This window comes from Salvelinus sp. IW2-2015, linkage group LG14 (genome assembly GCF_002910315.2).
Source record: "Salvelinus sp. IW2-2015 linkage group LG14, ASM291031v2, whole genome shotgun sequence".
NCBI classification, from domain to species: Eukaryota; Metazoa; Chordata; class Actinopteri; order Salmoniformes; family Salmonidae; genus Salvelinus; species Salvelinus sp. IW2-2015.
The window spans coordinates 36,250,352-36,265,189 of NC_036854.1; the positions used below are offsets into that span (position 1 = coordinate 36,250,352).

General features: G+C 46.0%; 1 protein-coding gene across 3 annotated transcripts in view; it reads left to right on the forward strand.

Moving 5' to 3' along the window:
• LOC139028691 (uncharacterized) overlaps window positions 1-14,549 on the forward strand; it is an 85,445-nt gene extending 70,896 nt beyond the window's left edge. For all 3 annotated transcript variants that reach the window (XM_070446677.1, XM_070446679.1, XM_070446678.1), the window contains one exon: window positions 11,621-14,549. In XM_070446677.1, the coding sequence (XP_070302778.1) occupies window positions 11,621-13,177 (1,557 nt within the window). In that variant the 3' untranslated portion in view covers window positions 13,178-14,549. The remainder of the gene's footprint in view (window positions 1-11,620) is intronic.
• Window positions 14,550-14,838: the final 289 nt, after the last annotated feature.

Below are 14,838 nucleotides of genomic sequence, written 5' to 3' on the forward strand. Positions count from 1 at the left end.
TCTAAATATTCCGTGTTACATTGCACAACCCTTCATGTTTAGTCATAATTACGTAAAATTCTGGCAAATTAGTTCGCAACGAGCCAGGCGGCCCAAACGAGCCAGGCGGCCCACAATTTCACCTGGTTAATATTGCCTGCTAACCTGTATCATCAACCATGTGTAGTTATAACTAGTGATTATGATTGATTGATTGTTTTTTATAAGATAAGTTTAACGCTAGCTAGCAACTTATCTTGGCTTCTTACTGCATTCGTAACAGGCGGGCTCCTCGTGAGGCAGGTGGTTAGAGCGTTGGACTAGTTAACCGTAAGGTTGCAAGATTGAATCCCTGAGCTGACAAGGTAAAAATCTGTCGTTCTGCCCCTGAACAAGGCAGTTAACCCATCGTTCCTAGGCCGTCATTGAAAATAAGAATGTGTTCTCAACTGACTTGCCTAGTTAAATAAAGGTGTAAAAAATACTTTTTTAAATGGCAAAATCTGCGTCCAAATTTACCGATTTCCGATTGTTATGAAAACTTGAAATCGGCCCTAATTAATCGGCAATTCCGATTAATCGGTCGACCTTTAGTACAAACTATGGCATAAGGGAACGACAAGCACATAAGAGGCAATCTGTATTTCGATTAAGACAATAATGAGCGAGCTAGGACGGACGTTGTCAATATAACTATTTGTTCAGCACTTTTGAAATGTACAGCGACAGAATTCAGAACATGGGCCGTTCTTACAGTATTTTCCCTGTACACCAAGTCAGAAGCGTAGGATAAATAACAGGGCCATATAAGCAGACAATGAAAGCTCTTGCAATATTCAATGATTACATTTCTCTAAAACAGGCTATAGGCTACATGTGCACTACCAAGTCAGAACAGTAGGCGAAAGGGGGGAAAAAGGGCCAAATTATTAGCGTGAAGCACATGGGCTACAAACAGTTTACCATATAACATACACTTAGTATTACTTTCTAAGCTACAGAATACATATCTCCCTGGCATATTACATCATTTATGCAGCAGCATAGAATACATTTTTGGACTCCTTGTTCATGCTGTGCTCACTTCCTCCCAAACCACTCATTGTTGAATTTGCAATTTCCAACTTGTGTAATGTTTGTATACATTTTTACATACATTTCCATCAATTCCCATTATTAAAGTGGCTGGAGTTGAGTCAGTATGTTGGCAGCAGCCACTAAATGTTAGTGGTGGCTGTTTAACAGTCTGATGGCCTTGAGATAGAAGCTGTTTTTCAGTCTCTCGGTCCCTGCTTTGATGCACCTGTACTGCTGCTGCGCCTTCTTCACAACGCTGTCTGTGTGGGTGGACCAATTCAGTTTGTCCGTGATGTGTACACCGAGGAACTTAAAACTTACTACCCTCTCCACTACTGTCCCGTCGATGTGGATTGGGGGGTGCTCCCTCTGCAGTTTCCTAAGGCCACAATCATCTCCTTTGTTTTGTTACGTTGAGTGTGAGGTTATTTTCCTGACACCACACTCCGAGGCCCTCACCTCCTCCCTGTAGGCCGTCTCGTCGTTGTTAGTAATCAAGCCTACCACTGTAGTGTCGTCCGCAAACTTGATGATTGAGTTGAGGCGTGCATGGCCACGCAGTCGTGGGTGAACAGGAGTACAGGAAGAGGCTCAGAACGCACCCTTTGGGGCCCAGTGTTGAGGATCAGCGGGTGGAGATGTTGTTACCTACCCTCACCACCTGGGGCGGCCCGTCAGGAATCCAGTACCCAGTTGCACAGGCGGGTCGAGACCCAGGGTCTCGAGCTTGATGACGAGTTTGGAGGTACATGGTGTTAAATGCTGAGCTGTAGTCGATGAACAGCATTCTCACATAGTATTCCTCTTGTCCAGATGGGTTAGGGCAGTGTGCAGTGTGGTTGCGTTGCGATTGCGTCGTCTGTGGACCTATTGGTCGGTAAGCAAATTGAGTGGGTCTAGGGTGTCAGGTAGGGCGGGGTGATATGGCCTGACTAGTCTCCAAGCACTTCATGATGACGAAGTGAGTCTACGGGCGGTAGTCGTTTATCTCAGTTACCTTAGCTTTCTGGGAACAGGAACAATGGTGCCTTCTTAGCACTGTGGAAACAAGCAGACTGGGATAAGAATTGATTGAATATGCCAGCCAGCTGGTCTGCGCATGCTCTGAGGACGCGGCTGGGAATGCCGTCTGGGCCTGCAGCTTTGCGAGGGTTAACACGTTTAAATGTTTTACTCACCTCGGCTGCAGTGAAGGAGAGCCCGCAGGTTTTGGTAGCGGGCCGTGTCAGTGGTACTGTATTGTCCTCAAAGCGAGCAAAAAAGTTATTTAGTCTGTCTGGGAGCAAGACATCCTGGTCCGCGACGGGGCTGGTTTTCTTTTTGTAATCCGTGATTGACTGTAGACCCTGCCACATACCTCTTGTGTCTGAGCTGTTGAATTGCGACTCTACTTTGTCTCTATACTGGGACTTAGCTTGTTTGATTGCCTTGCGGAAGGAATAGCTACACTGTTTGTATTCGGTCATGTTTCCGGTCACCTTGCCCTGGTTAAAAGCAGTGGTTCGCGCTTTCAGTTTCGCGCGAATCCTGCCATCAATCCACGGTTTCTGGTTTGGGAATGTTTTAATCTTTGCTGTGGTTATTATGTCGCTGATGCACTTTCTAATGAACTCGCTCACCGAATCAGCGTATTCGTCAATGTTGTTGTTGGACGCAATGCGGAACATATCCCAATCCACGTGATCGAAGCAGTCTTGAAGCGTGGAATCAGATTGGTCGGACCAGCGTTGAACAGACCTGAGCGCGGGAACTTCTTGTTTTAGTTTCTGTTTGTAGGCTGGAAGCAACAAAATGGAGTCGTGGTCAGCTTTTCCGAAAGGAGGGCGGGGGAGGGCCTTATATGCGTCGCGGAAGTTAGAATAACAATGATCCAGGGTTTTACCAGCCCTGGTAGCACAATCGATATGCTGATAGAATTTAGGGAGTTTTGTTTTCAGATTAGCCTTGTTAAAATCCCCAGCTACGATYAATGCAGCCTCAGGGTGTGTGGTTTCCAGTTTACAAAGAGTCAGATAAAGTTCGTTCAGGGCCATCGATGTGTCTGCTTGGGGGGGAATGTATACGGCTGTGATTATAATCTAAGAGAATTCCCTTGGTAGATAATGCGGTCGACATTTGATTGTGAGGAATTCTAAGTCAGGTGAACAGAATGACTTGAGTTCCTGTATGTTGTTATGATCACACCACGTCTCGTTAATCATAAGGCATACCCCCCCGCCCCTCTTCTTACCAGAACGATGTTTGTTTCTGTCGGCACGATGCGTGAAGAAACCAGCTGGCTGCACCGACTCCGTTAGCGTCTCTCGAGTGAGCCATGTTTCCGTGAAGCAAAGAACGTTACAGTCTCTGATGTCTCTCTGGAATGCTACCCTTGCTCGGATTTCATCAACCTTGTTGTCAAGAGACTGGACATTGGCGAGTAGTATGCTAGGGAGTGGAGCGCGATGTGCACGTCTCCGAAGCCTGACCAGAAGACCGCTTCGTTTGCCCCTTTTACGGCGTAGTTGTTTAGGGTCGCCGGCTGGGATCAGATCCATTGTACTGGGTGGAAGGCAAAACACAGGATCCGCTTCGGGAGAGTCATATTCCTGGTCGTAATGATAGTGAGTTGACTCTTATATTCAGTAGTTCCTCCCGACTGTATGTAATGAAACCTAAGATTACCTGGGGTACCAATGTAAGAAATAACACGTAAAAAAACAAAATACTGCATAGTTTCCTAGGAATGCGAAGCGAGGCGGCCATCTCTGTCGGTGCCGGAAGTAGTATGATGTTGACATGATCAGTCCAATCAAAGCTACTGTACATATAACGTGATTTGACATCATTTTATCTGTGGCCAATGACCTTGAGCCTTCTTGAATGGGAATTTTTATGTATCTCTATGTCAGCACCCAAAGGGCTAGAATCTTTGCGGTGACTTTGTTTCCCCATGAGTGACAGAACACTGAGACATTCACGGTGCAACGCTCCGTATTTTCTGCTGGCTTGCCCCACCACCACAGAAAGCACTGAGCTGGGCTGAAACACCTGCATTTTGTAGATGGCTTACTTAATAAGGATCCGCTCCTTTTTTTTCAATAAATGTTTCGCTTAAAATGACATACCCAAATCTAACTGCCTGTAGCTCAGGGCCGGAAGCAAGGATATGCATATTCTTGATACCATTTGAAAGGAAACACTTTGTGGAAGTTTGTGGAAATGTGAAATTAACGTAGGAGAATATAACACTTTAGATCTGGTCAAATATAATGCAAAGAAAAAATCTGCAATTTTTTTAGTATTTTTTAGTACCATCATCTTTGAAATGCAAGAGAAATGCCATAATGTATTATTCCAGCCCAGGTGCAATTTAGATGGCCACTAGATGGCAGCAGTGTTCGTGCAACGTTTTAGACTGATCCAATGAACAATTGCATTTCTGTTCAGCATTTTGTATCAAGACTGCCCAAATGTGCCTAATTGGTTTATTAATAACTTTTCAAGTTCATAACTGTGCACTCTCCTCAAACAATAGCATGGTATTCTTTCACTGTAATAGCTACTGTAAATTGGACAGTGCAGTTAGATTAACAATAATTTTTCTGACAGTATTAGATATGTCTATGTCCTGGGAAATGTTCTTGTTACTTACAACCTCATGCTAATCACATTAGCCTACATTAGCTCAACCGTCCCATGGGTGAGACACCAATCTGTAGAGATCCTTAAGAGGTTTTAAGAAAACAAAAAAGAGACCATGTTTGTAAAAACAAGAGACCATGTTTTTTTACATTGTTTGCAAACTGATATGTGACACATATTAATGTAAAAATAACCTGCAAAACAAGCCTCCCCCAAAATGTTTAAAATAATCATATTTGTGTGGCTCAAATGTGTGGCTCAAAACAGACCCTAATCCAGATCCTACCCATGCTAGATTACGGAGACAATTTATAGATCGGCAGAGAAGGGTGCTCTCGAGCGGCTAGATGTTCTTTACCATTCGGCCATCAGATTTGCCACCAATGCTCCTTATAGGACACATCACTGCACTCTATACTCCTCTGTAAACTGGTCATCTCTATATACCTGTCGCAAGACCCACTGGTTGATGCTTATTTATAAAACCCTCTTAGGCCTCACTCCCCCCTATCTAAGATATCTACTGCAGCCCTCGTCATCCACATACAACACCCATTCTGCCAGTCACATTCTGTTAAAGGTCCCCAAAGCACACACATCCCTGGGCCGCTCGTCTTTCCAGTTCGCTGCAGCTACCGACTGGAACGAGCTGCAACAAACACTCAAACTGGACAGTTTTATTCAAAGACTCAATCATGGACACTTACTGACAGTTGTGGCTGCTTTGTGTGATGTATTGTTGTCTCTACCTTCTTGCCCTTTGTGCTGTTGTCTGTGGCTAATAATGTTTGTACCATGTTATGTTGCTACCATGTTGTGTTGCTACCATGTTGTTATGTTGTGTTGCTACCATGCTGTGTTGTCATGTGTTGCTGCTTTGCTATGTTGTTGTCTTAGGTCTCTCTTAATGTATTGTTGTGTTGTCTCTCTTGTTGTGATGTGTGTTTTGTCCTATATTTATATTGATTTTATTTTTTATTTTTAATCCCAGGCCCCTGTCCCCACAGGAGGCCTTTTGCCTTTTGGTAGGCCGTCATTGTAAATAAGAATTTGTTCTTAACTGACTTGCCTAATTAAATAAAGGTTAAATAAGAAATGTGGGGCTCAAAACAGGCTCTGCCCACCTGCCCTAAATGACGAGTCGCCACTGGTCAGTAACATGAGACGTGTGTGAGTGTTTTCCATAAGCGCCGGGTATCGGCTAAACAGCTGATAAAAGACTCATTGTCAGTCGGGTACTTTTTTCTCGTCATAAATAAACGAATCAGAAAAATCTGTATAACCTTCTCCAGCCAAAATGAACAACATGCATCTTTTAGCAATCTATTGATAGGACATGCACCTGTCAATCACAAAGCGAGCGTTGACAGGGAAAGGCTGCTGGTTTGTCAGTCTGCTGTCTGTCCCGGCCTGTACCGGCCCTCGGTACCTGTACCGGCCCTCGGTACCTGTTATTTTCCTGTCCTGTACCGGCCCTCGGTACCTGTTATTTTTGTGCGCTGTGGTTGGCTGCAGTCAAATTTATTTTCACCGAGGAGGGAGAGCATGATGCTACTTCATCGTCTCCTGTGAGTGAATTTATTAAATCCACTTAATTATTATTTTGTGGCACATTCAGTTAGACTAATTTATTTTGCGTGTTTCATATGGCTGTTCGCTATAGCCAGCCATGGAGTTGAGGTGCTGTAACGCTCGTCGTCTTCTCCGGACGAGGAATATAAAAGATCGGACCAAACTGCAGCGTGGTACGTGTCCATGTTACATTTATTACAACTGAACACTGAATACAAAATAACAAAAGTGAAACAACGAAAATCGAAACAGTCCTATCAGGTGACACAACACAAAACAGGAAACAACTACCCACAAACACAGGTGGGAACAGGCTACCTAAGTATGGTTCTCAATCAGAGACAACGATTGACAGCTGCCTCTGATTGGAAACCATACCAGGCCAAACACAGAAATACAAAACATAGAACAAAACATAGAATGCCCACCCCAACTCACGCCCCGACCAAACCAAAATAGAGACATAAAAAAGGAACTAAGGTCAGGACGTGACAGGTGCATAGGCTATTTACTGTGCTTTGACATCCGAACAGCAAGTGTTGACAAATTTATAGAACTAGTCAAAAATGTCGAACTGACTAAATAAATGAAATCTCCTCTATCCCTTTTCTATTCATAAATCATACAACTTAGTTATATGTCCATGGTATCGCATCCGAACAATTAAACCAAATATATTTGTATTTATTCGAACCCCATGTCTACAATTGCTATTAACCAGAATAGTAGCTCGTCAGTGTAGCCTAGTGATGGGTTGTGCGCAAACGAACGGCCCTTTTTGAACGGATATTTAGGTGAACGGAACCGAATCGCATCCGTGAGAGAGCCATTCATTTGGCTCCCTAATTTGTATACTGGTAGGCTACTACTGCTTTTTGGTGATTCTCTGCAGATACATTCTGAAAACATTACAACTTTTATAAAAATGTTCCTGCATTTCTCTATCGGAATCCATGTTTACTTGACAGAACACAACCTTTTTTCTTAGGTTTTTGCCAGAATGAACTACATTGAAAGAGTAGACTAGATTTAGTTTTTGCCACAATAAATGAAATTGAAATAGTAAACTAGATTCGTTTTTCTGACTAGATTAGTAATCTACTGCCTTACCCAAAGTCCCACCTACAGTGATTGATTGACAGGTCTGAAACCCTACCAACTCTGTGACTCACAAACATCCTGCCCTCTCCCCTGACAATCCCACCCTCAGTGATTGATTGACAGGCCAAACTGTTAAAGGAATAGTTCACCCAAATTACAAAATATGAACGGTGTGGTTCGAGCCCTGAATGCTGATTGGTATATCAGCAGTGGTATATCAGACGGTATACTACAGGTATGACAAAACATTTGTTTTTACTGCTCTAATTACGTCGGTAACAAGTTTACAATACTGTAGCAATAAGGCATCTCGGGGGGTTGTGTTATATTGCCAATTTCCCACTGCTAAGGGCTGTATCCAGGCACTCCGCATTGCGTCGTGCTTAAGAAAAATCCTCAGCCGTGGTATATTGGCCATATACCACACCCCCTTAGGCTTTATTTCTTAATAACACATTGGTTTCCTTACCATAAGTGTCCACAGCAGCAGAGCCAATAAAATACAGACATTTGAAGAGCAAACATCATTGTGGAAATTCATATCTTGTAGCAAAACTGTACATGTGACTTTAATCTCGATAGAGGACAGGTTTAATGTTTAATAAAAGTTGTCTCACTTAGAAAATAGCCTATACCTAGACGATATCCAAAACAACCAATACCACACTGAATTAATACATTTTCAGTCATTTTAATTGTAAAGTAATGTCTTTCTGCTCAATACCACAACTCCTTTTACCAATCTGGGCCACCAAAATATAGTTCATTCTTCAACAACAAAATCCCAGGGGGATTTCTGTGGCCCCAATCAAGCCTGTTTTACTGCAATATCCTTCTCTTTAAGTCTCTCGTGCCAATTAAGATGTTCTGTTCAAATTCAACCATGCACAGCCAGACAGCTGCACTTTATATCACAGATTCTATCACTACCCCCCTCCTCCCTAGCCCAGACCTTGCCTATAAGAACTGAAAGGGTACAGATCTTTCCCCTCCCAGAATCCAGTGAAGCGGTACTGTGTTGGGCCGAGATGGGATCTTGGTGCCATCCCCAGATTTAGTGCTAAGAACAACAGATGTCTTTGTTTTCAGGGCTCCAGTGCCAGTTCGTGCTTTGGCTTGGTTTCACTGTGTAGCTGGTAGAGTTAGGAAGGCACACCTGAATGCAGCCCTGTCGGTGTGTGTTTGTGTGGGCCCATGTGCGTGGTTGTCGGTCTGTGTGTGTCAGTGCAACTTTGTCTGCATGCCTCAACAACTCTCCTATTGTTGGCAGAGCCCCAGCACCACACCTGGTTTACATAACTATCTACAGTACGTTCCAATGGAAGATCCCATGACCTCCCACTCAGCCATTACAACATACAGGCAGCCGTTTCTTCCCCTCCCATTTCATAATAAATGAAAGATGATCATGGACCTAGAAGAACCTCATGGCATGAGTGCTTGCAGTTGTTTCTAATCTTCAATTGTATCTTTAACTTGTGACACTTTGTCCTTTGTGTGTATTCTGTATTTTTTCTGTAATGTTTTATGGACACGCTGCTATTTCCCTGTTTTGCCTTTTTGCCAGGTCACCCTCACAAAATAGGTTTTTAACCTCAATGGGGTATTACCTGGTTAAATAAAGGTTAAATTAAAACAATAAAAAAACTAGATTGACATGACACATTCTAGAATCTAGTTATTCACATTCTGCAGTTAGTTAGCCTTGATTCTTCATCGGTCTCCAGTAGATGGACTATCTGACTTGTGGACGTCTGGTGTCCTCTCTGACGCCGCCTCTTAACCCCTCAATACACAACAGCACTTGGGTCATGACCTTGGGTCAGGGCCATTGGGAGCCGTGAGTGAGGTGATGAGGTTAGGATTCTCACTCTGTCTCTTTCTCTCACTCTCTTTCCATCTCTATCTCTCTTTCTCTCTTGGCATTGCTATGCACTGATCTTAGGTAAGTTGTAATTGAAACATTATAATGGTTAAGGGCATGACTGGTGTGTAGTTAATCTGATTTCAGATCGGTGCTTAAGGCCCCTGGTGCTCTCTAAGGTCAGTACTAGGCTGGTGTGAGGTGACAGAGGAGATTGACCCGTGTGATCTGGGACCTCCCTCTCTCACACTTTCTGGGCCCTGGAGGATTACGCTGTATTGACTGACGGTTCTGGGGACATGCAGGCCTGTTGGGCTCAATCCTCTACTCCTCTACCGATGCCAAGCAGCTCATTATGGGGCTCAGGAAAATAAACTGGGAGGCCTCTCTCTATAGGGTCTCTCTCCCCCTCCCTCTCCAGGCCTCTCTCCCCAGGCTCTCTCTCTCTCCCCCTCTCTCTCCAGGCTCTCTCTCTTCAGGCTCTCTCTCTGTCTCCCTCCCTCTCCAGGCCTCTCTCTCTCTGTCTCCCTCCCCTCTCCTCTTAGGCCTCTCTCTCTGTCTCCCTCCCTTCCAGGCTCTCTCTCTCTCTATCCCTCCCTCTCAAGGCCTCTTCTCTCCAGGGCTCTCTCTCTCTCCTCCCTCTCCAGGCCTCTCTCTCCAGGCTCTCTCTCCCCATCCCTCTCCAGGCCTCTCCCAGCTCTCTCTCTGTCTCCTCTCCAGGCCTCTCCGAGCTCTCTCTCTCCCTCTCGCGCTCTCTCTCCAGCCTCTCTCTCCCCTCCCTCTCCAGGCCTCTCTCCAGGCCTATCTCTCTGTCTCCCTGCTCACAGGCCTCTCTCTCCAGGCTCTCTCTCTCCCAGGCTCTCTCTCTCTTTCCCTCTCCAGGCCTCTCTCCCCCTCCCTCCCTCTCCCTCTCTCTCCATCCCTCCCCCTTTCTTCCCCTCTTTCTCCTGACACGCACAGAGCTCACACACAAAGATGCAGGTCACAGAATGACAGGGTTACAGGTTGCTGCTGAAAATGTTGTTGGCCTTCGTGTGTTATGAGTATTCCGCCAGCTCTTGTTGCATGTTTGTTCATTTCATTCACTTAGACGACAAGAATTTTGTATCACTAAGGTCAACTTGACATACAGCACAACATGATACAATACACCTGTGGAGCGAATGTTTAGGGTTAAAGGGAGAGTTGGCCTAATGCTCATAACTGTACACTCTCACTTCCTACCAAATATATGGACCCATCAACTATCCCTTTAATGAAAGAGACAGGAGAGAAAAGAGAAAGTGGAGTTAATTGCTGGGATCACTCAGCTCTTTCAGACTGTTTGTATAAAAGGCTGAGGACTGTCTAATATCCTTGGACGCCGTCTATCTCTTCACTCTCTGTGGCATGAAGAGAAATCTGGGCCGGAGCAGTAAGCCCTTAAGCCTTCTTAGACAGTCAACTCTCATTAATTAGAGAAGGAGAAAGAAATCACACCAACCGGACCGGACAGTGTGAATGGATGGGATGGCAGTAACTCCCTCAGACAATGACTGGACTGGGATTACCCCGGTCCCTCCCCCTGGTGGCCACTCACTGATGAGTGGATGCATATTTATTTTGTGTTTTTATTTAACCTTTATTTAACTGCTGTCTGTGGTAGCCCGGGCCGTTACAGAGAGGAATAGGGACATCCCGAATCTTCTGCTGTGGAACTTCTGCCTTATCTTTACCGTGTGTGTGTGTGTGTGTGTGTGTGTGTGTGTGTGTGTGTGTGTGTGTGTGTGTGTGTTTTCCCTGGTACTCCTGAGGTGAGCCATGAGACAGGAATAGGGCAGGGACTATTGTGCTGTTGACTTTTTGAGCTTCATACAGAGAGAGTGATTCATGGATTGTCATTATTGCAAACATGCCATTTTTGAACGTACAGTGTGTTTACACATCATGTTTGCAGAATGTAAATGTACATTGCATGAGAGGTGGTTTGAAACAGGAAGGTAAGCAGAGAGTGTATGTTTGAAAGAAAGAGAGAGAGAGAGAACTTTTAATATGGATGTGTAGCGTTTTCAGTGGAAATAGTTCTGTAGTTATATCTATTATTTGTCCTCTGTGACGTAGATATTTCCAAGTAGGGAAGTTCAGCAATTAGATAACCTCAGCTGTTTACAGAATAACATATGTTCCTCCTTTTTATGCCAGGGCTTCTAGTCAACTATTCCTTCCTGGTGTCTGACCCTGCATCTTTCTCTGATTTCCTGAATGCACTGTGTGGTATGCAGGAAGAGTTATCAGAGCCTGGACAAGATCTTTTTAACTCTGTCACACTCTTAGCAGTATTCAGTTCATCTCCCCTTCTCACCCATTCTTTCGTTGATTTATATCTCATTCACTGGTCTTTTCTCTTCTTTTCTCTCTGGACAGACCCAGGAAGCTCTTGAAGACTCGGAGGGACTCAGGAACCCAGAGGGATTCGGATTAGAGGTGAAGGACGGGGATTTGGGTGCCAGTGACTCCCAGAACTGGAGCGAGGACAGGGGGAGAACCAGGGACGGTGGGGTTGACATTACGTCATCGGAGGAGTACTTTGACTCGCGGTCGTGGCACAGTGACACGCTGTGTGACACTCTGTCAGACCTGAGCCCGGACAGCAGCGAGGACTCTCTGTCTGCCATACTGGGGGTGGAGGACGTACGCACGAGATGGAAGAACAGCAGGTACCACACCGCTGGGGACTGTAGAGCCAGACGCACAGCCGAGAGGAGCCAGCACAGCCACAGCACAGAGAACGCAGAGACTGACGTACACGGACCCAGCAAAGAGAAACACAACCAGACCAGCATAGAGACAGCACAGAGTCAGCCTTGCAACACAGAGAAGAAGCAACACAATCACAGGACAGAAACACAGCACAGCACAGAGTTGCACAATCAGCTCAGCACAGAGATACATAAGACAGGAGTAACAACCCAGCACAACCAAGGGAAAGTCAGCACAGAGGTTTGTATCACTGAAATCACAGGTAATCAGAATGCACTAACGTTAGTGCTTCACACAGAGTCACACAAACCGAATAGCTCAGACAGACACAAAATCGACATCGCACATAGCACAGAAACATTTGCACAGAGAAACAGCACAGAGGAAACTAGTGGAGAGACACGAACGCCGAGCAGCACCGAGAAACAGAGCACAGGGTTCGAAAACACAGCTAGCACAGAGAAACAGAGCACAAGCACTAAATGCACAGGGATATGTAAACAACATAGCATAGATATACAAAGTATAGATCTGCTGTCCACTCTACACAGTGTAGAGAAAGAGAATTCACAAATACACACCAGTCACCTAGAGCAGGTAAGCCTTGCCAGCCAGAATACATCTAGAGCCTATGGAGAGGAGACTGCCAATCAACACAGTTCAGAGACACACTGCATAGACACACACAACACAACAGACACACAGTGTTCGGACATATCTGGCACACACGTGACACTTTGCAGAGATACACCCAACACACTCAAAGCAGAGACACACTGTAGGCTCACGCACAACAATCACAGCTCAGACATACACTTATCTGACACACAAAGTGAACTTATCCCGGAGCATCCCACAACAGTCACGCACGGTACAGAAACACACACCACAGAGACAATCTGTACGGACACACAACCCACAGAGACAATCTGTACAGACACACAACCCACAGAGACAGAGAGGAGTAGCACACCCAACACAGAGACAGAGAGGAGTAGCGCACCCAACACAGAGACAGAGAGGAGTAGCACATCCAACACAGAGACAGAGAGGAGTAGCACACCCAACACAGAGACAGAGAGGAGTAGCACACCCAACACAGAGACAGAGAGGAGTAGCACACCCAACACAAGAGACAGAGAGGATAGTAAGCAACACCCAAACACAGAGACAGAGAGGGAGATAGGGGCACAAACCCAACACAGAGACAGAGAGGAGTAGCACACCCAACACAGAGACAGAGAGGAGTAGCACACCCAACACAGAGACAGAGAGGAGTAGCACACCCAACACGGAGACAAACAGCCCAGTCCCACACACTTTAGAAACCACAGGGACCGTCCATTCAGCCAGTCCATGTGTGGGTATCCTCAACGGACCTGTCACAAAGACCCAGCCTCAGGCCTGCCTCGGTGCTACAAAGCTCCACATTGAGGCATGCGTAACGGGTGTCCGCTGCCATGAAGAGCACAAGGTGTGTGTCACCACCAGGAACTCAGCAGAGCCGACTGAGCCGTCAGATACGGTGAACGGGATCTGTCCAATCATATCGTCCGTGGAGGCTGGACTTCCTTTAGAGGCGGGACTTACTGTAGACGTGGGACTTCCTGAAGAGGCGGGACTTCCTTGCTTGCTAGATGCCCGTGTGCCTATACCTGTTCCCGACCCGTATCTCTCACCGTCACTAGACAGGAAGGGGATCAACCAGTCAGAATCCCAGTTAGCCTCACCTGTCCTACCTACTGGGCTAGAGAGTGGAGGAATTACAGAGACACAACAACCACAACAACAACAAGCACAGCGCTCCAGTTCACGACCCCAGGAAAAGGAAGCCGTTCAAACCCAGGGCCTAATCCCTGAGCTCCAGGACCAGGGGGGCTCTAGCACAGAGACACCCAGGGACAGTGAGCACTCGCCTGGGGAGAATAAGTGGGCTGAGGCCTGGCTGAGGGAAGGCTCCACCTCTGTAGAGCTCAAGCCTGGCTTTGCTCATCCCCAGTCTGACACTGAGGGGGGCATTGAGGAATGCCTACCCCCCCACCCCTACTCCCTCCCCCACATAGACAGGCCGCTTTGCTCTGACAGCTTAGGGTCAGAAGACTCAGAACATTCCCAGCTGAAGACCTCAGACAGAGAGTACAGGACAGGATCAACCCATTCCCTGTCTGTGGAGAGAGAGGAGGAGGAGGAGAAAGAGGAGGAGGAAGATAGTCATGTTTACAGTCAGCAGGAGAAGGCAGTAGAAAGCACGTCCTGTCCTTATTCAACACAGTCAAACACTGTTACAGCAGAACTCTCTGACCATACAGAAACGGTTACAGCAGAACTCTCTGACCATACAGACACTGTTATAGCAGAACTCTCTGACTATACAGACACTGTTACAGCAGAACTCTCTGACGCATCCAGTACACTGTTACAGCAGAACTCTCTGACTATACAGACACTGTTACAGGCAGAACCTCTCTGACCATACAGACACTGTTACAGCAGAACTCTCTGCATACAGAAACTGTTACAGCAGAACTCTCTGACCATACAGACACTGTTACAGCAGAACTCTCTGACCATACAGACACTGTTACAGCAGAACTCTCTGACTCTGACCATATTGGGCTGCCAAGCACAGAGGAGACAGAGGATGCTATAGTTCCCGTCAGCCCTACAGGAGTCTTCATAGAGATCACCAGTGATCTGCGTGTTGACCTCAGCTCACAGGGTGTGTCTAGTGACATAGGCCAGGGGTCAACCCAACCTACAGAGACTGAATCTCTTCAGGGAGACAGCACACAACCCTCTGCCATAGATCAGGAAGCCACGCCGCTGAGGAGGATAAAGATTACCGTGGGAACAGACTCTACTGTGTGTAACAACGAGGTCCA